General features: G+C 42.6%; 1 protein-coding gene across 1 annotated transcript; it reads right to left on the bottom strand.

Moving 5' to 3' along the window:
- Positions 1-24,125, bottom strand: LOC132590820 (protein O-glucosyltransferase 2-like). The gene is made up of 10 exons (XM_060263752.1): positions 23,585-24,125; positions 18,924-19,129; positions 16,360-16,565; positions 13,630-13,707; positions 11,047-11,219; positions 8,552-8,789; positions 5,433-5,642; positions 3,778-3,867; positions 2,020-2,124; positions 1-187 (listed from the first exon to the last, which is right to left on the bottom strand). The coding sequence occupies exons 1-10, from the start codon at positions 23,767-23,769 to the stop codon at positions 170-172; spliced, it is 1,509 nt and encodes a 502-aa protein (XP_060119735.1). The 5' UTR covers positions 23,770-24,125; the 3' UTR covers positions 1-169.
- Positions 24,126-24,665: the final 540 nt, after the last annotated feature.

Here is a 24,665-nt window from a genome sequence, read left to right as displayed (position 1 = left end):
TTTTATGGAAAGTATATTTATTTTATAAAAAGTTATAAAAGAAAAGGTCATAATACTGCACAACAGAAGGCATTCAGACTATTTCCCACCTTGTCTTTCTATTATCCTTTGAAGGTATCTAAAATCCAAAGACAAGCAAAGATCACGAGAAACTTTTCTTTTCTGCCTGTCAAAGTTCTTCTTTGACCTGTAAGAAAGAAGAAAACTCAGCTGGTGTGTCTACTATTGATGATAATAATAAGCCAAGATTCAGAAGACCAGTGATGACAGCAAATGTTGACTTTGCAAGACAATGGATGAAACAGTTGACCACAAGGTCAGTGCCTGCAGTAAAATTGTTCAAACTGACAAAGAACATCATGATAAGAGTTGTCATTATATTGCACTCTAATCTTTGCAAGAAGTATGGCTCACCATCAGCCAGAAATTCATGGGAGCACAAAACAGACAAGATGATGAAATAAAGATTCTTTGAGACTTCTGATAACTAACAGATAAACACCTGGAGCATAACACCCCAGATATCACAGCTGTAGAAAAAAAAGAGAGAAATAGGGTTTGGATAATTGACATTGCAATCTCAGAAGACAGCAGAATAGGAAAGGAAGAACGGGGAAAACACAAAATACCAAAAATAGAGCGCCTTTGGGAGAAGGTGGTTACCACTGTGCCAGTTGTTGCTGGAGCCCTAGGAGCACTGCCTAGAAGTCTCAAGAAACATCTGGACATTCTGGGCACTGAGCAGATAATACCAGCTCAGTTGTGTGGAAAAGCAAGGATTCTACAAAGATACCTCTGCAATTCCCAAGAACTTGGCCAAATCTCAAATTGCAGAGCACCATCTACAAGTCAAATTCACGTAACAACAATTCATTTTTATATTGTTAGAGCCATGCTACACCAGCAAGTCCCCAACCTTTTCATGCCTGTGGGCAGTTTTGGAACTCTGACACAGAGTGTGGGTGCAACTACAAAAAGGTGGAGCCAGCCACACAATGTCATGGAACAAGGTTAGGCATAACTCTAATAATAACTCTTCCACATTTCAGGCAGAAACTGTTCCACAGGATGCCTTTTTAAAGGAACACATACACCAACACAGTGAAGAGCCTTGTGCTGTTGTGGTGTTGCAGAATCAACTTAAAACATCTGCACAGCCAATCACATTTCCAGCCAATCAGAAGCCCTGCAGGGCAAAGGCTTTACCTGTCCCACTTTCTACAAACACTTGGTGGGCATCAGGAAAGATGTTGGTGGGTGTTATGGCACCCATGAGCATCATGTTGGAGACCTATGCACTACACACATTTGTCCCCTAAATTCTGTAAACATGAGTGAACAATTAAGTCCAGGTTTCTAAGGATCTGTGATTATTTCAAGTCCCTGACATGCACTATTGTTACAGCTAGCAGAGGGCATATTTCATCGAAGCAGAATTTGGATTTCTAGGACACATTATCTCAAGGCGTGCACGTGTGATGCATACATAGGGTTGGGTCCTGTAGAAAAGATCCACATGTGCAAGGAGAGAAAGAATTCTTGCTGATTTCCCCCCTGCTCAGCCATTCAGCTCCACCATCATGATGGTCCTGGGAGTCCCTAGCAGCAGCAGCAGGGTGTGTGTGTGTGTGTGTGTGTGTGTATGTGGATTTCAAGCTGTGGCTGGAAAGAGACAAGCAGGTTATGCTTTCATGCACAGAATACAGATGGCATCATCCAACCCATATAGTGTTAGAACTTTCCAAGTCCAATGAAATCAATGGACTCTGTAACTCATGGATTTTGTTGTTCTTCTGTGTCCTGTCAGGATTTACTCAACTTCCAAGCATTATCACTAGTTGTTACACCACTGGCATTAGAACAAAGAAAATCCATTTCTCCTCTCCTCAGTACTTGGAAAAGCTTTGGCACCTGTAATGAAAACTGTTCCCTAACTTAGAATTGGATGATGGGAGGCATTAAACGGGAAAACTCAACACTGTAAATTCAGCACCTGATATGTCAACATTCATTCTGTACCTTTTTTCTGTGGCAATTACAGGGAAAGAGGTCCTCATCGGGCTGCTCCACTTTCTCCATGCCTTCTCTAATTTTTGGCTCGTTCACTTGTAGCTTGGCATATTCCTACTTGAAAACAAAGAGGGCTGGTTTGTTTTTCTCTTGCAAACTCGACATCTACGGCCTCACACTGATCAATGTGCAGCTGATGAAATTTCCCATGCTACAAGAAACCTCCTGAGGAACATGAGACACAATCTCACAGAGACCGTAAGTAGATACGACCCATCTGGTGACTTGCTGAAATATCAATATCTCAGTGTTAATGCACAGACATTTTCAGCTGTGTTTTCAGAGGGGCTTTTTGCAGCTGGGCTCTTTGATTGCTGTTGATTGCTGCTTTGAGGGACATATCCCTCTGCATTAGAAAGGCATCTGCAGAATCTGGAATGCATCTTTAGCAAAATGCTAACTTGCTTTTTAGGGCATGCCTTTCACACAGAACTTACGAATTCAATTGCAGAGTTTGACCATTTAACTGCATTGACAGAAATTTAATAATGGCTGCTCTTTAACTTGAACTGTGTGTTTTGAGCCAGGGTGGTGTATTGGTGTAGAATGTCAGACTAGGATCTGGGAGACCCAGATTCAAATCCCCCCTCTACCATGAAGCTTTCTGGGTGATCTTGGGCCAGTCAAGCACTCTCAGCCTAAACTACCTCACAAGGTTGCTGGGAGGATACAATGGAGAAGAGGAGAAGAGGCTTTGGCTCCCCACCTGAGAGAAAGGCAAGTTACAAATGAAGTAATATTTTTAAAATTAAGTTAAAGCGTAGGCTTTGTTACATTAGTCAGTCTTGCTATATAGAATTAAGAGGGAATTGGGAGTTCTGTGATTGCCTGTACAGTATGGAAATAATACTACTGAATGTATTCAGCCAACAAACCACCATCCTGTCTGATAACCATCTTTGACTTTTTTTGGGGAGAAATAACAAAATATCCATTATTACAGTAAGTATGATGGAAATGTAGAGGAGCGTGTATATGCTACAAAAGCTCACGTGCATGAAGTGTGTTCGTAATATGACTTACATAGAGATATACACTGTACCCCCCCCCCACCCCATGAGCTTTCTGCAAGGGGGTGACATTACACTTGGGGTGGGAGGCAGGTGGCAGACCTTGTCCTTCACTGCAAGTGTTCCTGTGTTACGCTTTACTTTTACTTGCAGGAGGTCATGGGAGCCATCCACCTTTCTTGCCTGGTGAACCCCTCCACTGACTACAGCCACTGCATATCAGCTCAGCTTTTATCTGCATCACCTGGCTTGGATTCCATGGAAAATGTCATTAGACGGAAGGGTTTCCATTGGAAGACATGCAACTTCCCCACCTGCTTTCTCTTACTGTGGCCCCCAAATGTCCCTCAAACACTGGCAAACCAACACAGGGCCTTCTCGGCTATGGCACCATAACCACAGAACCCTCTCCCCAGAGATATTTGCCTGTCCCCTTCCATCACTGTCTTCTGCCAGCAATGAGAACTTTTTTTGTTTTGCCAGGTATTCCCTCAATGATCTCTCCTTCCTGCCCTATGTTTTAATTATCATTTTATGTGCTTTTAATATGTTGATTTGGGTTTTAATAATTTTAATGCTTTTTTAAAAGAAAATAATGTTTTAACAGCCACCTTGGTGGCCTTAATTGGGCAGAAGGGCAGCATACAAAGACTGTTAGGTAAAATAAAGTAAGTTTCAAGTAGTCAGAGGGACTGACCTGGAAAAGTTTGAAGTAGTAACAAAAGATATGGTCTCCCATGAGGTTATTTCTTGCAAACTCTTGTCCCGCTTTTGCTATATTCTTTGCCTGGCAGGGAGAAGAGAAAATAAGTTAAAACTATCTTTAATACTTCACGACTAGATGTTGCATCCTGTGCACCACAAATGCAGCCACACTTGCAGCCAATTGCTCCACATCCCCCTTTCTGCTGCAGCTTGCTGTGGTTCCTGGAATCCTGCTTCTGCGGATGGATGGATCAATGGATCCATTGGGAACAACACAGGTTGCTTCCAAAGTGAAAGGCAAGAAGTGGTAGAAATCTGACTCCAGGAGAAATGCAGTTTATGCTAGTGGAATGAGCTGTAGACTCCAATCCTTGTTTCTGCCGCCCACCCCCATATATGCATAAATCTCCTTGATTTGGAATATATTACTACACCTTTTCAATGTTCACAATAAAGTAGTGGAATGGATATTCCTACTAAATTAATGCATATTTCTAGGTGATGTAGGAAGAAGAAGAATTGCAGATTTATACCCCGCCCTTCTCTCTGAATCAGAGACTCAGAGCGGCTTACAATCTCCTGTATCTTCTCCCCCCACAACAGACACCCTGTGAGGTGGGTGGGGCTGAGAGGGCTCTCACAGCAGCTGCCCTTTCAAGGACAACCTCTGCCAGAGCTATGGCTGACCCAAGGCCATTCTAGCAGGTGCAAGTGGAGGAGTGGGGAATCAAACCCGGTTCTCCCAGATAAGAGTCCGCACACTTAACCACTACACCAAACTGGACTCTAAACCCAGAATGCACAATTTCTTTGGTTTCCCGAGTGCACTGTATGGGTACTGTGTTCACCATGCAGAGCTTGGTGAGTGAAAATAGGTACATCTAGTCATCTCAGAACATCCCTTTGGTGGCATGATCTTAGATGATATGGTGATGTCCCTATAAACACAAGTGGCTATTTGGAAGTAATCTTTGTGCAAAAAGTACCCTGCATTCAGCAGCTCTTCATCTTCTCAGAGCATACAGATAATGCCACAATCCATGAATTTTAAGAATCCTCCCTTCCATATGGTTGTCATCATTTCTGTCAGCCCTAATGAAAACATGAATCTAAATGGCTGGATTCTGCTTTTCTACCACAAAACAGCACCAGACGAGAAACAATTCGGCATATACTCTGTTGGTATGTACTCTGGCTTAGCCCTTTCCTTTCCCAACATTCTTCTCCTATAACTCTCCCTTTCTCTGATCTTCTTCTCCCAACTGAGGTTCTAGCTCCACATTTCCATGTTGTATTTTGATTCACAAATCAGAATAGTGATTTGATTTCACTAGCATAGCTTTACAGGACTTGAAATGGGGTAAACTATAAGTAGAGCAGTGAGTGCATACAGATAGAAGGCTCTATGTGTCCTATGCAGCGTCATTCAATCTTGGTGGCACATCAAGACAGAAAATCCATGAGTGGCCACTGAGAACACCTCCCCAAAGGAATTTGTGTCTGAATGAGGCCTGGACTTTTGAGAATGCTATTCAAAGGCATTATTGGCTTGTAAACAACCACTTGCCTAAGTCCCAAGCAAACAGATTTTTGTGGACAATTTCCAAATTGTTGGGATTTTTTTTTTTTTAAATAAGTGTATCTTACTTCCTCATCATGGTCCTTGGCCCACTGCAGTTTTTCCAAGAGATCACTCAGGTCATCTTTAAATGGAATGTAGTGTTTCCACGGCTGTAACTCGTTATAAAAATGCTCATAGTAGATGGAATCCTGCTTCAGTACTACGCTGTTCCCGGCTAGAAGATAAGGCATCCGGTATGCAGCCACTGTGCCATCAATATTAATTTGGTATTTATACTGCAAAATACAAAATGACAGTAAACACACAGCTTATCAATTTTGTAAATACCCCTTTCCAGGGCTTTTCTTGTAGCAGGAACTCCTTTGCATATTAGGCCACAAACCCCTGATGTAACCAATCCCCCAAGAGCTTACAGGGCTCTTCTTACAGGGCCTACTGTAAGTTCTTAGAGGATTGGCTACACCAGAGGTGTGTGGCCTAATCTGCAAAGGAGTTCCTGCTACAAAAAAAGCCCTGCCCCTTTCCCCCACCAGGTAGGGCTGCCCGGTTCCCCCAGCCTCAGGCAGGCTGGATGGGTGTAGGGATGTCAGATCCAGGTTGGGAAACTCCTGGTGATTTGGGGGTGGCGCCTGGAGAGGACAGTAACCTCAGTGGGGTACAATGCCATACAATCCACTCTCCAAAGCATCCAATTTGGTCCAAGGAAATGGATCTCTGTACTCTGGAGATAAGCTGTAATTCTGGGGAATCGACAGGTCCTGCCTGGAGGTTGACATCCTGATCACCAATCTTCGGACTATGCTGGAAGTGTTTACAAGTTTCGGTTAACCTTGGGATCATTTTACACATTTAGCAACAAACCATGGTTTCCCACAAAATGCACAATTGATAGGGAGTTGAAGCCAGTCTTTATTCCCTCATTTATTTTTCACTTAAGATCAATGTTTCCTCTAAGCTGTGGAGTCTTGTGAGCAAAAAATTCTACTTCATGAGCTACTGGCATTAAAGTTGTGAGCTACTGCATAAATTAATTTGCTTTAGGACCATTTTTCCTGAGCTAAGACAAAAATGGGTGAGCCAGAGGGTAAAAAATTGTGAGCGAGCTCACATTAACTCAGCCTAGAGGGAACACTGCTTAAGATTTCTAAATCTGAAAATGTAATGTCTGAAGCAGTTCTTGGTTATTTTTTTTTTACTTCTATTAATTACAGCTGACATGTAGCTCAGAGACTAAAATAAAATCTTAAGAAAGTAGTCATGTTAATTATTTTCTAAGGGTTTTTTTTTTAAGTATAAAGAAATACAGGTCTTCATTTCAAAAATCCTTGCATCTACTGAAAACTGTAGTCTGTAGTGGCAGAGAAACATACACAAATCACATGTGCACAGCACAGAAAGTGTGATTCAGACATTAATCTCTAACAGAAAGGCTGCCAAGAATAGTAGTCTCCGATGCTGTAACATCAATAATGGACATAACAGTATCAACTTAGCAACAAACCATGCATCGATTTAAAGGCAGGGAATATTTCCACATCAGCACTAGTCAACATCAGGGACAGGCTGAGCTGGTGCAGGTACTGTAATTCCACTACAAATGTTCTTCCTGCAACTGGACTGCCAACCAAGAGAAAGGCATGAACTTAACATAATGTATAAACCAGCCCTGAGTGGCTGTTGCTGTGTTGTGATAAGAGTGTAAGACCAGAAATAGAGAAACAGAGGTAAAAATATTCAGTCAACTATGAAGCTCATTGAATGACTTTGGGCCAATCACTGTCCCCAAACTAAAGGGTGGTTGTGAAGATTAAAAAAGAGGATTAGAGAACCATGTATGCTCCACTGAGTTCTATGGAGAGCCAGACAGAAATCTCTACTTTAACTAGTATTGTTTCTTCTACTTTTGTCACAAAGAAGTATAGAAGGTTCGCCTTAGAGAGATTATACCCTGACTTGAAACAGTTGCACTGGCTGCTGATTGAATTCCAGATCAAATTCAAAGTGCTGGTGACTACTTTTATCCAGAAACGATCTTCGTACCTGGCAGACTGCCTCTTCTGACATGTTCCTCTCCCCTCAAAATTTGCATTCTTCAACCCACAACCCACATGTGGTGCCTGATCCTGGGATGTTCATCTGATATCCACCAGGATGAGGGCCTTTTTTGTTGTGGTCCCATCTTGGTGGAACCAGCTGTCAGATACACAGGTACACAGACTACACAGGAACTTCCATAAGACCTGCAAAGCAGAGCTCTTCCATTTAGCTTTTTAGTAGTCAGGTCTGTTTATGTGTGCTGTGTTTTAGTTCATAGCAAACTTCAAGAGGGGATTGGATAAACATATGGAGCAGAGGTCCACCAGTGGCTATTAGCCACAGCATATTGTTGGAACTCTCTGTCTGGGGCAAGTGATGCTCTGTATTCTTGGTGCTTGGGAGGGGCAACAGTGTGAGGGCTTCTAGTGTCCTGGCCCCACTGATGGACCTCCTGATGGCACCTGGGTTTTTTGGCCACTGTGTGACACAGAGTGTTGGACTCGTAGGGCCATTGGCCTGATCCAACATGACTTCTCTTATGTTCTTATTTGCCGGGGTGGCATTCTAGCAGGGACTCCTTTGCATATTAGGCCACACCCCCTGATGTAGTCAATCCTCCAAAAGCTTACAAGGCTCTTTTTTGTAAGGTCTTGGAGGACTGGCTACATCAGGGATGTGTGGCCTAATATGCAAAGGAGCTTCTGCTAGAATTCCACCCCTGCTTATTTGTATTATGTTTTTAATTGATATCTGTTAATATTTTAGCTGTTGCTAGCTGCCTCGAGACAGCTTGGTGGCGAGAGGAATAACAACAACATCAAAGGAAAGAATGAGAAAACCCAGTCTGCAGACTTTTCTTGACACACTTGACTAGATATCATAGCAAGTGAGAAAACATGAACTTATTTTACCACAAGCAATGATGGCTGTTATCATATCCATTGAAGCTTATGAGTTATATTCTGCACATAGCCTGAATATGCAGAATGGAGCAATCACTCAACCAACACAAGAAGAATACCAGTCATCCTTGCTTTGTGATCCTCTTTTTTGGTGATCTAAACAGCTGCCAAACACCTGGATCAACTTCAAAACATAAATTCTCTAAAAATGTAAATAAACTGGTGCATATTTATTTATACTGTACCTTGAAGAAATCAAAAAAGGATATATGCTTCACAATGGGGCCATACAGACTTTCATCATGCTGGAAAAAGAAGAAGTTGGTAAATGCTGCATCAATTATTTCAGGGTATTTTCTGCTTAACTTCACCAGTTCAAGCCTCTCTTTACGACTGTCTCGACCTCTCCAGATTGCCGTAGTGTTCTTTTCTTCCCACCGTGGCCCAGTGTTCGCTTGAACAGACATCATGTCCAGACTTACTCTATAGGAGGAAATGGAATAAATATTCTCAAAATGTGCCTTTAATAAAAAAGTTTATTCCCCCAGAATGTGATAGCAATGATTTATTCTGGGTCCATCTCTTCTCATAGCAGAGCAGACTAACTTTCCAGGGAAGTAGTCCAAGAAACACATCTCTCTAGGTGGACGTGATTAATCCTCCGGAAAATAGAATTTCACTAAATTCCATTGGGGCAGGCAAGTTAAAAGAAAAAGAATTTTATGACTCAATTGTGAAACAGACATATGTGAACTTTAATAAACTGCCGCTTTACAAGATGTTGGGGAAATCTGCATTTTAAAACTAGACTCACTAGAACAGTGAGAACCATTTAGAGCCGTCTGAGGTTCTAGTAAAGAATGCAGCATTGGGGGAATCTTTGTCTGATCCAGAATTTTTTAAAACAAGAGTGCATAGACAGCTCATGTTTACTTACAGTACAACCAAACTGTTCCAGAGAATGTACTTTTACTAATAAATTTAACACACATTGGGGAGTCTAAGGGGAAAAAAATCAGATCAAACACGATTGAAGTTTGCCCAGTCCTTGTTTTAAGAGGTACCATGATGATTATATATATACAGGGATGAAGAAAACCTGAGCTGCACCCAGCAATGTACCAACAGAACAAAAATGAAAAAAATGCCAGGTGACAGATAACTAATTTATTATACAAAGTCCCTACCATTTTGCCACGTAGGCTTTGTCAGGGGGAATCTGTAAAAAACATAATTTAATAGAGAGCCCTCTTTAAATTTTATATTTAATACAGGTAATAGAAGAACCCTTAATAAAAGTTATTAAAATAGTATCCTGTGTCTTTAATATTATTTTGATAACTTTGTAATAACTTTTATTAAGGGGTTCTATTATCTGTTTTAAATATAAAATTATGTTTTCACAGATTTCCCCTGACAAAGCATGTATGGTGAAATGTGTAGGGGCTATGTATAATACAGAACTTTTTGTTCTATATACATATACAGAGCAGTGTTTTACAGCTAGCAAGGGCAGAAGAACCCTCTTGGTTTGATGTTTGCACAACTATCATCCATACTGGAAATACGGCTTCTGCTACAACAGCTTTTGCTGAGGGAGATGAAATGACCTTAGATTGGCATTTCTTCCTCTCCATTCCATTCTCTCGCCGCTCAGTATTGTGGAACAGTTTTAGGTCTACTCTGGTCTAAGTACTTTACACATACCCTTCCTCCTTGGTAAACAGAAAAAAAGGCTTCAGTGGGAGGGCCTAAGGTTATTTCATTTTGTCCCCTCGGAACTTGTAACCATACAGCTTTATAAAGCCTCTCTCTTCAGCCAGCTCCTCAAACAGCATTTAGAGGTGTCGGAACTCCACCACCATGAATTTTGGAGATTACTCAGACTGTCATGGAGCCCAGCTACTTCCCAATCTCTGTGTGATGGACGTGTGCCTTTATTCTGGTAGCCAATCAACATGGTTATTATAGCAGTAGCTGTTTATTTGCTTGTCTATCCAATACAGTCCAATGTTGGTCGACAATACAGTGTGCACAAGAGAACCAGCTGGTTCTATCAGCTCAGTTTTTGGCAAAACAGATCATAGGACTGGACCACTGATAGCTTGATTTGAAATCGCTTTGTTTGGTATACAGAACAAGTAGAGGCATCATAGAGGAAAAGAAGGCAGATGTTACCAATGGCATGGATATAGCATTAAGCAGGGAAAACAACAACAAGCCCCATCCCTGAAAGTGGCAAGTTGAAGCTAAACAGGGTTATACTGCATCAGTGCAAACATGCACTATGCAATGTTTTGATTTAGCTGAGTATTGCTTCTTGGATTTTTTTTTTTAGAAATGCCATTTAGAGGCATAAACCAAAATGCACTGATTTACTGTATTTGCTTTTTCATTCTACCTGCATGGCAAAGAAGGAAGTCTAAGTGCTGTCTTCCCCTTGCTCACAGCTTCCACGTTTCCATTTGCAAGGCAGTCACTATTAGCCTCAGCACCAATTACCATCAGTTCTTCCATGCCTCCGTCCCCCAAGTGATCCTTTCAGGATTAGGGGATCTGGTTGGAGCAAGAGCTACACGTCTTGGTGGGCTTAACTGGACAGGGGATGGGATGGGAAAAAGATCCTCCATTGTTATGTCCACAGATCACGTGATCCAATTGCTTGTCAGTAAGAAGTATCATTTCGGAAAGTAAAAATCACTAATATTTCAGTGAATTAAAACTTCAGAAAAGCTCTTACCGGCCCATTGTTTCTAAAACAGAATCTGTCAGGTCATAGGTGGGCATTACGATATCTTTTGAGTCAGCAGATCCACACCAAGAAAATATGGGATGAATGCCCTGAGAGGATTTCTTCTTCTCCAAAGGCCAGTCTCCCAAATTGACAAAAAATTCTACATCAGGCATTTTTACCTAGGACACATACAGGCAATCATTATATATTTACTGCACTGGGCTACTTTCTCAAAAGTTCCATTTTTAATAAACAGGTCATAACTAAACAAGAGGGATCATACCTAACTAGTTTGGTGAGCCACTTTGGTGTAGTGGTTAAGTGTGTGGACTCTTATCTGGGAGAACTGGGTTTGATTCCCCACTCCTCCACTTGCAGCTGCTGGAATGGCCTTGGGTCAGCCATAGCTCTCATAGGAGTTGTCCTTGAAAGGGCAGCTGTTGTAAGAGCTCTCTCAGCCCCACCTACCTCACAGGGTGTCTATTGTGGGGAGGGAGGAGGTAGAAGGACATTGTGACTGTTCTGAGACTCTGAGATTCAGAGTATAGGGCAGGATATAGATCCAATATCATCATCTTCTTCTCTGGGAACTCATTTGGTTACCAAGTTTTGATCCACAGCTTTATAATGTTTGTGACCTGATTCTGTAACACTGCAGAATCCATAAATGTGACCATATATACAACCATTCAAAGAACATCAGCTACAAGCAAGATACAAAGAAGAAAAATCTCTGAAATTCAGCAGGTGTTTAAGTAATATGCATATTTTTTTACACAGCATTTGCTTCTCTGCATTTCATACAACTTGGTATTGCCATCCCTTTATTTTTGCTGGGTGGCTGAAACTGAGGCAGAGGAAGCAACCCTAAGCAGGTCTACTCAGATGAAAGTCCCATTTTATTCAATGATGCTTGCTCCCAGGAAAGTGTTCTTGGGATTGCAGCCAGATGTAAGCTGAGAGAGAGGGGGGCTTGCCTAAGCACACTCAATGAGTTCGTGCCTCAGCAACCATCTGAATGAAGGACCCCCCAGCTCAAAGCTTGTTCTGTTAGCCAGTACACTAGCCCAGGATGCTGACTTTCCCAGAGAAACTGCCTTTTAACAGTCAGAGGGAAGCAGATTTGTTTCTACATTTTGTAAGTGTCTGTGGTAAAGGGAAGTAAGTGCTTCAAAGAGTAACACTTCCCAACTCTCGTAGAGCACAATGCCATCTGCTGGTCTACAGCCCACAATGTAAAAGTGCAATTATAACTTCAGACGATAACTGCAGCTTATACACAGACCACATCACCTAGAAAAGGAATGCTCAACAAGGGTAAAGTTTGGCATGCTAAGAATTTACTAAGACTCCTGACTGGGATGACCCAAGCTAGCCTGATCTCATCAGATCTTGGAAGCTAAACAGGGTCAGTCCTTGTTAGTACTCAAATGGGAAACCAACAAGAATATCCAGAGTTACTGTGCAAAGGCAAGCAATGGCAAACCACCTCTCAACATCTCTTGCTTTGAAAACCCTACAGGGTCACCATAAGTTAGCTGTGAGAGTTTTCCACCATTGAGAGTTTTTGGATGGAAAACTTATAAGAAGATAGCCCTGAGTTTTAAACACAATCCTGCTGATGTCCCTTCATTTGGTGAGGATGTAAGGTAACCAGTGTGTTGTCAAAGGTGGCTCCTAAGAGCTTGCAGATTTTAAATCTCTTCAGTGTATGCAATGTCTTCTGCTCCTTCCACTTCCCTGCAGCTAATGAAATTTCTTTCTCTCTCCTTGTCTGGAATCAAGCAGGAATTATTACTCATGAAGTCCCTCTAAAGCGTGTTTTTCTTTTTTTTTTTTGCTTTTCCTAATCTCACAAGCACAGTTGTTTGTTGGAGTCATCTGGTTCTGTTTTTGCTAATACTTATGACACACCCTTCAGGCATCTATTTTAAATGCAGCCCAGGACACAAAGGGCCACGCACAGCATGTTTTGCATGCAACACGGCTTTTCAGACCCTCCATTCTCATTGCAACCATTCTAAAAAAACTCTTCTGAAGGCCAAAGTGTAGCACTTGGTGTGGTACAAGGGACAGCAATGAAGGGGAGAGCTGGCCTCCCTTCCATGTGTGCACAGAATTGTCTTTGACACATGAAGGAAATTACTTTGGATCTCAGCCATGATGTTCTATGAAAGTTATCCCCACCATATTGAACTGGCTCAGAATCTCAAGATGGCAGCCAGTCTCTAGAACATTCTGCCAATTGCAGTTTGACTGGTTAGATCTTACTCACCTATGCCACATTCAATTAAAATGTGGATTTTCTAAAAGTCCTTTCTACATGTTAATGGTGGCCAGAGATCAGTTTGTTTTTTGTTGGCTCTCATGTTGAATATTTTTGGGGCTACATAATCCTGCTTATTAATATCAATGTGTGTTTCTAGACTTTATCATTTGCTTTTACATTCTTGTTATTTTATTGTGTTGTATAGACAGCACATACACACACCTCCTGACAGAAAATGTGGTATATTTATTTTAAAATAGATTAAATAAATGCCAGTATTTGTTACCGGAAGGTATAAAAAGCTAACGAGAGACACTCACTTTTCTAGTCAAAGAAAGAAGGATGGCATCCATGAAAATCCTAAAGCCGACGTGTTCCCCATGGGTCTTTATATAAACCTAAAAGAAACCCGGAGATGCTGAATTAGCTTTCTTTTTCCTGTCAAAACAAATATAACTTAGAACCACCTCCATATTCTAACAAACAAATCAAGTAAACCATCTCCTTTCACTTTTTATAATTACAAGACTATGCAGCTCAGCAAGACAAGATATATGGGCCACCTTGTAACCGATGAGCCGTCACCCACTATTATTTGACGACCATTAAACAACAAGAGTTTAACAAGAGCTTAAGAGCTAACAATAAGAATGAATCAAATTCCAATTAGGAGGATTCAGTAAGGATTTACTGTAGAGGACTGGCACGTTTCAGAGCAATAGCTGGAATTCATGGAATTAATAATGTCAATGAAAAAAAATTAACAAGCAACCTTTGTAAGGTCAGTGCCAGCGGCTTCATAAACTGTGAAGGATGTCCAGGCACTGGGGCATGAAGCCAACTCAGAGTGCCAAACGCCCTGCATGGACTCCAATGCTTTCTATTGTGTCATATCAATACAAGGCTACTTAGGACCCAAACCTCTGTACATTCTGGGGAATCAAAGATAGTTTTTACACAAAGGATTAGGCAGGGCTTTTTTTGTAGCAGGAACTCCTTTGCATATTAGGCCACATACCCTTGATGTAGTCAATCCTCTTGGAGCTTACAGTAGGCCCTGTACTAAGAAGAAGAAGAATAAGAAGAATTGCAGATTTATATCCCGCCCTTCTCTCTGCATCAGAGACTCAGAGCGGCTTACAATCTCCTATATCTTCTCCCCCCACAACAGACACCCTGTGAGGTGGGTGGGGCTGAGAGGACTCTCACAGCAGCTGCCTTTTCAAGGACAACTCTTGCTAGAGCTATGGCTAACCCAAGGCCATTCCAGCAGGTGCAAGTGGAGGGGTGGGAAATCAAACCCGGTTCTCCCAGATAAGAGTCCACACACTTAACCACTACACCAAACTGGCTCTTTATTTAGGACCCAGACCTAAGTAGTCCTAGGCCCTGTAAACTCTTGGAGGATTGGCTACATCAAGGGTGTATGGCCTAATATGCAAAGGAGTTCCTGCTACAAAAAAAGCTCTGATTAGGGAACTTCAGAGAGGATAGGTTTATTTACAACTGTTTAACTATAATAGTGAAATAAAACCTCCATGTCCAGAGGCTGGGGACACCACAAAAGGGGATTGATCCTCTCCTTTATACCCTTTTTATGAAGTTCTAGGGCTATGTAGCTGATTACTCTTTGAAAAAAGAATGCTGGATTAGTGGTCTTTGGACTGAGCCAGCCAGCCAGCCTTCACAGTTTTACATTTGCTGTCCCCAGATTCTTTAATCTCAAAGAAACCACCATCTACCATATGAATCTACCTATTCACTCTGCTACTCTTTGGAGACCCCCCACTTCAGTTGCCCTCACCATCTAAATTAGAATGATTGGTGGTGACTTGAGAAAGGGCTTTCTTCATCGTGGCCCCAAAACTCTGGAACTCCTTCCCCGGGGCAATTCATCTGTTTCCCTTTTTCATTGTCTTCCACCATCAGATTAAGACTTTTTAAATTTCATTTGGCATATTCTCAATAATGGTTGATTCATCTGAATCACTCTCTTCCAACAGCACATTTTAAAGAATTCAATCGAAATGCAGCTTTGGAGGAGAGTTTTACAGATACTGTGGACCACCAAAAAGATGAATAAGTGGGTTCTAGATCAGATCAAGCCTAAATTCTCCCTAGAAGCTAAAATGGCTAAATTGGACTATGGTGCTTTGGCTATATTTCGAGAAGACAAGAGTCATTGGAAAAGGCAATAATGTTAGGAAAAGTTGAAGGCGGCTGGAAAACAGAGAGACAACATGAAATGGATTGACTCAGTCAAGGAAGTCATGGCCCTCAGTTTAGAAGACTTGAACAGGGTTGTTAATAATAGGATGTTTTGGAGGTCATTAATTCATAGGATTGCAATAAGTCAGAAATTACTTGACAGCACTTAGCTCACACACAATGACAGTTATTGGCTCTCCTCCCTGTTTCTAGCATTATTCATTTATGCATTTTTATTGAATTATTGTATAATAGCTTATATTTTACAAAGTTTTTAATTGTTCAGACATATTAATGTTTTCATGAGCATCACCTTGGGGACCCTGATTGTGTGGAAAACTGGCATAAAATGTTTAAAATAAATGAATTCCCTACTAGCAGTACTGTAAGAAAAGAAGATTCTTCTTTCACTTTCTGCGATACATTTTCTGTGATACACAGGGCTTTTTTGTAGCAGGAACTCCTTTGCATATTAGGCCATGCCCTGCTGGTGTAGCCAGTCCTCCAAGACCTTACAAGGCTCTTAGTACAGTGCCTACTGTAAGCTCCAGGAGGATTGGCTACATCAGGGTTGTGTGGCCTAATATGCAAAGCAGTTCCTGCTACAAAAAAGCCCTGGTGATACACCTTACCTCTTTGCCTGACTCCCTGCATTCCTACTTTTCCCTCATTCTTCTTCCCAGCTGTGTCACTGGTTGGCCTCTTCTATCCTGCTGAAACTTCAGATTAGCTGTAAGCAAGGCTCACACCAGGATTACATTCTGGCATTCTCCAAGGACTTTACTTCATACCTTCAGAACAGCCACCTAATCAGCAGTTATGCAGGCCTCAGGACAGTGTACCTTATTATCTTTTATGGTGTAATGGCACAAGCTCTGTCTCTGGCCAAATCGTTGTGGAATTTCTTGGGCGATCTTCTCAGGATCTACAGCAGAAAACTGGGCCAGGTCTCTCTGGGTTTGTGGAATGATTTGAGAGCAGCTCATCTCTTCCAGCCAAGCACCACTGTCTTCCTGAGGGCAGTCGCAGTTCTCATGATAAACAGGACCTGTGTACAATAAACAGTTTTTAAAATAATAATTTAAGCCGTGTTGCTGTCTGAGGTCAGACCTTCTTGCAGACTTTCCTGAGCTACAGCTGGTGGCCACAACCCTGGCCTCAGCCTTCAGGCTGCTCACCACCCCAACAGCAAGAGGACCACCATTGAGCCAGGCTATGCAGTTGAAGTTGGGCCAGACTGGCTAAACCATGAGGCAAATGGGGAGTAGGTGTGGGAAGTCAGGGAAGGTTGCTGGGCATGCACATGGCTAAGCCTGGCCCACATATTGGTCCTCTCCAGGCTGTGGAGGAGAAACTTAGGAAGACAGAACAAAGTGTGGACAACCCACTCCTCCCTCTGCACTTTTACCTGCTGGGATCTCATTCTGTCCCAGTATATATAATTATATAATATTGTATCATTTTAGGAAGTAATTGATATCTTTATTTATTTATTTTATTTTATTTATATTCCACCCTCCCCGCCGAAGGCAGGCTCAGAAGAAGAAGAAGATGAAGAAGATATTTGATTTATATCCCGCCCTCCACTCCGAAGAGTCCCAGAGCGGCTCACAATCGCCTTTATCTTCCTCCCCCACAACAGACACCCAGAGGTGAGTGGGGCTGAGAGGACTCTCACAGCAGCTGCCCTATCAAGGACAACCTCTGCCAGAGCTATGGCTAACCCAAGGCCATGCTAGCAGGTGCAAGTGGAGGAGTGGGGAATCAAACCCGGTTCTCCCAGATAAGGGTCCGCACACTTAACCACTACACCAAACTGGCTCCCCGCCCTCCCCACTGAGGGCAGGCTCAGGGCGGCTCACAGACCCAAGGGTCAACACAAGCACACTAGTGTGACCGATAAAATAAACAAGAATAAAAACATAAGACATAAAAAACAATTTTAAAAACATTTTCATGTGCTACTGTCATGATTTCAGGCAGCAATTAAATTCTGGTGGTTAGCTGTACTCAACAGGTCTCAGGATCGCCACAGTTTGTTCCAGAATGTCCAAAAATTCTGTAACTCAACTTCAGAGGGACATCATTGTTCTCTGCATTGTCCCAGGGTCAAACTTGATGTAACGATCCCTGTATGCCCCCTTGAACCACAATGGAAGGCAGTGTTTTAATAAATAAATTAAATTTAACCTTCCACCACCACAGGGAGTTGTAGCCAGACAGCAGCAGGTTTCCCTACAGGGACTCATTTCTGCAGTGCCAAAGAAGTCTGGTTCAGACCGGGTCTTCAGCACCGGGGAAGTGATTTCCCCCATGAAAGCTGCAGCTGCTTTCCAACAGCAACCACCCACGAGAGTCACAAGCAATGTTCCCTCTAAGCTGCAGAGTCTTGTGAGCAAAAATTCTACTTTGTAAGCTACTGGTGTTAAAAGTTGTGAGCTACTACCACTAATGTTGTGAGCTGCTGCATAAATTATTGTGCTCTGGAGTCATCCTTCCTGAGCTAAGACAAAAATGTGTGCACTGGAGGCTAAAAAACTGTGAGCTAGCTCACACTAACTCAGCTTAGAGGGAACACTGGTCACAAGTTAAATGTAATGGCCACATTTGGCCTCAAGATAGATGGGTGTGGTGGTGGAAAGTCACAGTAGACTTAGGCCAACATCATAGGGTTTTCAAGGCAAGAGAGGTCCAGAGGTGGTTTGCCATTGCCTGCCACTTCATAGCAACCCTGGACTTCTCTGGTGGTCTCCCATGCAAGTACTAACCAGGTCAGGGCATGATGTTTTAAAACCTGGAACACCAAATTAAAAACTGGAAGCTGACTCAACTCTTTCACTTGATGTGATACTTTTTGCCCATTGGCGCAACTTGAGGATGTAGTAATGCCTCCTATCAGCCAAGGTTCAAGGGCTGGATTATGCTTTCTGGGCAAAGATGATGTTCTTGGAATTCCTTTGCACAACAGCCATTGCACAAGCAGTAGCATCAGAGGTAGAATTCTGGCAGGAGCTCTTCTGCATATTAGGCCACACCCCCTGATGTAGCTAATCCTCCAAGAGCTTACAAGGCTCTTTGTTGTAAGCTCTTGGAGGATTGGCTACCTCAAGGGTGTGTAGCCTAATATGCAAAGGAGCTCCTGCTTGAATTCCACCCCTAAGTAGCATAATGTTTCATTGTCCATACATTGGCAGACAGAACTACAAAGTACCTCAATGCTTGACAGACTAGCAATGCATGGAACATCTCCAGTGAGGGGCACAGAGTGAGGGATCCAACCAGCCTCCTTATTTTTTGAGACACACCTCAGCCCCTCTAGCAGTATGTACCCCAGCATATAAGTGGCGATTTCACTGGGACTTTAAACAGCATTCAGGATTAGTGATTTTGAGCACTATTTCTGTACCTTTTAAGATATATGGAGATTTGGCAATGTGTTTGTCTTTGGTTTGAACCTCAATCTTCAGACTTTTGTAGCTTGCATACATTCTGTACCTCACAATGAAGGAGCCATCTTTCCTGTCCAATATTTGCACCCCTACCCGTGTGAACTGCTCATCTGGAGCTGTGATCTTCACCTGAAATGCATTTTCTCCTGGAGAGACAGTAAACCTATGTACGGAACAAACACAAGGGTGAAGAGCAACTCAAACAAGCTTTCTCATGTACAAACAAAGAAAACAGCAATGTGAAAATATAAAGTTTTTCTAAAATGTCAAACGTTGTTCAGAACTGAATGACTTTTATGATCATCTAAAGCTGAAATGCCTTCTAGTCATGCAATAGTCTATCCTGCTTTTTATCTTATTTTCTATTATTTTGTATTTGCTACTGTATTTTACTCCTGCCTTTCCTCTGAACAGTTTGAGCAGCATACATGGTTCTCCATTCTATCCTGGCTTCCTGGGAAATTTGTGCACATGGTAAAGAATCTGTGGGCCTGTTGTGGGGTTCCTGTTCAATGAATGTGAGATGCACAGCTATTGGTTACTGCTTTGCATTAATTCATAGCATAACCTACTCAGTACAACTTTCTTGAGAACATTGGTAGAGCTGAGCAAACTGGTTCATCTTTATGAGCTGGGTACCTCAATGTGAAACCCCTGATAAGCTTCTAAAAAACCTCAGCATCTCCAACAGCATCTCCAACGGGACTCTAGGGAAGTCCCTGTTCTTTGCTGAATTGGACCTGGATGAGCTAACAAAACATGACACAGAAATATTTAAATATGTTGTGATATCCAAAAAGCAAAACATGCACTTTTGGGGGAAAAGGGGAGGGGGAAAGGGGGGTATTTTATAGGTTCCTTGTCTTGGGAAATAGCCTGATTTTGAGGGTGAACCTTTTAAAAAAAATCAAGTTACACTTCCTAAACCATTCATTTTAGCAAATAATTAAATTGGGGTTGGGGTAATGCAAATGCCTTTGAAAATGCTCAAATTTTCTAGCCAAGTTTACTGTGTGGAAAGGGGGGGGGGGAACCTATAGGATGTTATAAAACCAACTGGGTGATTTTTTTCACTTCAATGAAGATGTCCTTCCCCTCAATTTTTTCCAGACTTATTTCTCTCTGGTTCTGCTTATTTTATTGAACAACAACAACAAAAATCATCATGCAGCTTCTCCCAAGTATAAAGTTTACATGAAGAACAGTGCAGTTTGCAAAGCTAAAATCCCCAATCTCAGCTAAATGACAATCTAATTTAAATTTAAAAAGGCTCCAAACCTGCAACCAGGTTCAATTTAAGGCTATTTAGGCAGCACTGCAGTTGCAACATTACCCTTCAGAAGGACTTAGGCTGCCCAACACTTCTCCCCAAACAGGAACTCAGAGCAACTTACATCATTCTCTCCTCCATTTTATCCTCACAACAACTTTGTGAGGTAGGTTAGGTTGAGAGCATGTGATTGGCTCAAAGTCATCCAGCAAGCTTCCATGGCAGAGCGTGGATTAAAAACAAAATCTTCCAAAGCTAAGTATAATCAACACAATGGAGTTACAACTATTCTCATGGGGAACTGGGTTTCTACATGTGGACTGACTTGGGGGGGGGGGGGAGTACAAATGTTGTGCAAGAGGAGGAAAGCCTGCAGCATTCAGTGGCTAACATGAACAAAAACAGAAGTTTTGCATTGTGGGTCTCTCAGGGAGTGATCCTCTCTGATGCTTTTTAACATCTCTATGCACGCTCACACAGCTGATCCAGGAGTTTGGGCTTGGGTGTCATCAATATGCAGATTGTCATCTGTATCTGTTAATGGATGGCCAGCTGGACTTGGCCACAGACATTTTGGACAGGGCACTGGCTGGTTAAGGCAGAGTCAGCTGAAATTGAATCCATCAAAGACAGAGGTCCTGTTCCTGAGTTGCGAGGAATGGGGGGGATCCATCTCTTGGCCTTAGATGCGGTATCTTTGGTGTTTGTGGAGCCTCCGTGTGACACTGGATGTCACCTTGTCTATGAAGGCCCAGGTCACAACAGCTGCCAAATCTGCCCTTTTCTATCTTCAGCGGGTTTGGCAGCTGGTTCTCTACCTTTCTTCCCATGACTTGGCCACAGCGATCCATGCAACAGTCACTTCCAGATTAGGCTATTGCAATTCACTCTACATGGGCCTACCCTTGTGCCTTACTCAGAAGTTACAGCTGGTGCAGAACACAGCAGCACTCCTGCTGCTGATAGTGTCTTTACAGGTTCATATCCAGCCGGTTCTCTGCAGTCTGCACTGGCTACCAGTGGAGTTCTGAATCAGGTTCAAGGTAGTGGTTTTGACTTTCAAGATCCTGAATGGCCAGGGACCAACATACCTATGGGACCACCTCTCCCATATGTCCCTCAAAGGGCTCTAAGATCAGCCAATCATTGTCGACTCAGGGCGAGTAACAACATAAAAACATACATTAATCCATTAAAAACCTAAAACCAAATATGTCTTCCTAGTTTCTACTAGGACCAGAGCCTTTTTAGCTCTGGCACCTACCTGATGGAATGAGCTCCCCATGGAAATCAGCACCCTGCAGGACCTATTACAGTTCTGCAATGCCTGTAAGATGGAGCTCTTCTGACCAGCCTTCCAGAGAGTTTAAGACATCTGACTCCATCTGCCCCTCCTGCTGTATGCTGGATACTGGCTGAATATTGGCCAGACCTGCCTTTGACTGCTCACCTGTGACATTAACTATTATCAGCATGCCTGGAGCAGATTCATAGATTACGACTATCTTGTGCTTAACTAATGTTGTGAATTATGATTTATTGGTCTGTTGGTTTTAGGTTTTTAATGGATTAATGTATGTTTTTATGTTGTTACTCGCCCTGAGCCTGCCTTGGTGGGATATAAATCCGATAAATAAATATTTGAGTATGCGCCAAAGTTTTTTGCTTCAAGTACAATAGAGGCACAATTACGTTGCGGCACTTGAGATTTTCCTCAAATGAAGGCAAGTTTCACAATAGCTTTACACACTGCATTTTTAGCTGTATACCTAGGATATTTTATGTGTACTTATAAAAGTATACACTTTCCTTTCCTTCAAGCTCCTTTGCAATGATTTTGAGCAGCGAATGAGGAGTTTTTATTTCTTTAAGAAAAATATGGTATCTTTTGTTAATATAGAATAAAATTTAGGTAAAATAGCAGCGATTCATTAATCACGGTAAAAGTTATAGTGAGTGGAGAGACGGCCAGACTTTACTGGAGCAACTGAGCATGGCTGGCTCCCGAATGGTCTTTTGGGTGGGGGGTGAGGCATGGGGCAGGGAGAGCGAGCCAATAGGGGGCACCCCTGATGTGATTAGGGGCACCTCATTCAGCCCTCACATCTGTATTCTCAACTAATCCCCCAGAAGGGCCATATTTCCTCTTTATTTTATTTCTTATTTGGAATAATAGATTAGAATAGTAGATCACAATGGAATTGAATGAACAGTAGAATGTTAACAGAACAAAGTTTGAGTCCAGTGGCACCTTTAAAACCAACAAAGTTTTATTCAAGGTATAAACTTTTGTGTGCAAGCACACTTTTTCAGATAGTGAAACAGAATATCCTCAACCATTACATATAGGTAACGGGGAGGCATGCCAGGAAGGGCCAATTTGGAATGGTAGATTGTATTGTATTTCTCTGGTCCAGGGACATGAGAGATAACTCTACAGCCAAAAACCCCACTTCAAAGAAGAAAATGCTGTAAGGTCAACTCCATGCTTGAGAGGAGACAGATGGAGCATAACAGGATCTCAGTTAGTTACTCGCAGCTTGCCACAATGAAGGATACATATGCTCATCAATGTCCAGTGCTGATGTATTTATTTCCTTCGCTATGTTCTCTGGTAGCCATTTGTTATGCTACTAGATCCAGATGGGCAGCTGAATTGGTATGAAGCAATAGAACAAAGTTGGAATCCAGTAAAGTGAAAGGCAAAGGTAGGCCCCCTGTGCAAGCACTGAGTCATTACCATGACATTTTCTTGGCAGACTTTTTTTTTTTTTACAGGGTGGTTTGCCATTGCCTTCCCCAGTCATCTACACTTTGCTCCCAGCAAGCTGGATACTCATTTTACTGACCCTGGATGGATGGAAAACTGAGTCAACCTTGAGCCAGCTACCTTCAGGTCATGAGCAGAGCTTGGACTGCAGTCCTGCAACTTACCATTCTGCACCACAGGGCTCTACCAACAAAGTTTTATCCAGAATGTAAACTTTGGTGTGCTAAAAGCAGGCTTCATCAGACAATGAAATGAAGTACAATTAGCAGTACTACTACATATAGCTGATGAGTAGTGGTTAAGCATGCAAAATAGTACAAAGTTTGAATCCAATGGCAAAATATTGAAATACATTGAAAGAATAATAAGTTTGGTCTGGATATGCTGTATGCTAATTTACTGTTCACCCTCTCCCTATATATATGGGCTGAACTTTTCTATTTCATTGTATCTGAAGAAATCTTATACCTTGAATAAAACTATGTTGGTCTGAAAGGTGCCACTGGACTAAAACTTTGTCAGGCTACAAAATTGTCTTTCATCCCCCACTGCCCCAACGAAAGAACAACCGCACTTGCCTCTTCCCTTCAGCGTCCACAGCCTGGACATAAAAATACCGAGCAGGCAGCACCACATCCGCTCTGAGACCGGGTCCCCATACTAAAGTATCCTCCGGACTGAGCTGGCTTCCTCCAGCCGGTCCCCAAAGCACCAGAAGAATTGTCCCCCAAGGCAAGCAGCAAGTCAGCCAAAGGCTAAACATTTACAGAGTTTCCCCCTTCAGAATTACAGCAGAATAAATGGGGTGGGGAAGGGCTCCGTTAGAAACCGATGTAAGTACAACGGGGGAGGCGGGTCTCAGCAGCAGGGATTTCTTCGGGGCTGCATCTCATCTGTCCTTAGGGGGAAGCTGGGCTACGCTCATCTGCCTCCAGGCACGACACGGCGAAAGGTCGCTTTGGCTGGGCGCGATTCCCATGGAGGAAGAGAGGAAGGAAAGCGCCGGAGCGCGCCTGCCCCGTTCCTTTGTCCTGCTGGCGTCGCCTGCTCTCACTCTCGCCTATTCCAGCAGCATCTTCGCTTGAACCCGACTGCCGAGCGCCAGAGGGGCGGGGAAGGGATGCTTGGTCCCACGGAAGTTCTTCCGAATGAATGATCGTCCCAGATTCAACAGACATGCTGGGTAATGTAGTCCTGGATAGATCTGAAACAGGCCAAGTGGATGGGAAGCAAAATGGAAATAATAAATTGCTTAAAAATCCATCCAATCTGAAAAATGCTGGTTCCCCAAGAGCTCTTAAGCACGAACAGCTTTAGAAAGCTAGGACTGAGTTGCGGCACCAGATTGCACAAGGAGAAGGGGAGAGAGGCGGGATGATGGAGTAGGCATGCAATAAGGTTGCCAATTCTAGGTTGGGAAATACCTGGAGATTAAGGGGATGGTGCCTGGGGAGGGCGGGGTTTGGGGAGAGGAAGGGACTCACTGATATAATGCCATAGAATCCCCTTTCCAAAGCTGCCATTTTCTCATGGGGAAATGATTTTTGTTGCCTGGAGATCAGATGTACTTCCGGGAGATCTTCAGGTCCCACCTGCAGGTTGGCAGCCTTACAACTCAGATATTTGCTGGTGGTAAATAAAGCAGCTAAATATGAAAAG

The sequence above is a fragment of the Heteronotia binoei genome, unplaced genomic scaffold (genome assembly GCF_032191835.1).
Source record: "Heteronotia binoei isolate CCM8104 ecotype False Entrance Well unplaced genomic scaffold, APGP_CSIRO_Hbin_v1 ptg000813l, whole genome shotgun sequence".
Lineage (NCBI taxonomy): Eukaryota > Metazoa > Chordata > Lepidosauria > Squamata > Gekkonidae > Heteronotia > Heteronotia binoei.
The sequence above is the reverse complement of the archived record's forward strand: the minus strand, read 5'-3'. Positions and strand labels throughout refer to the sequence as shown.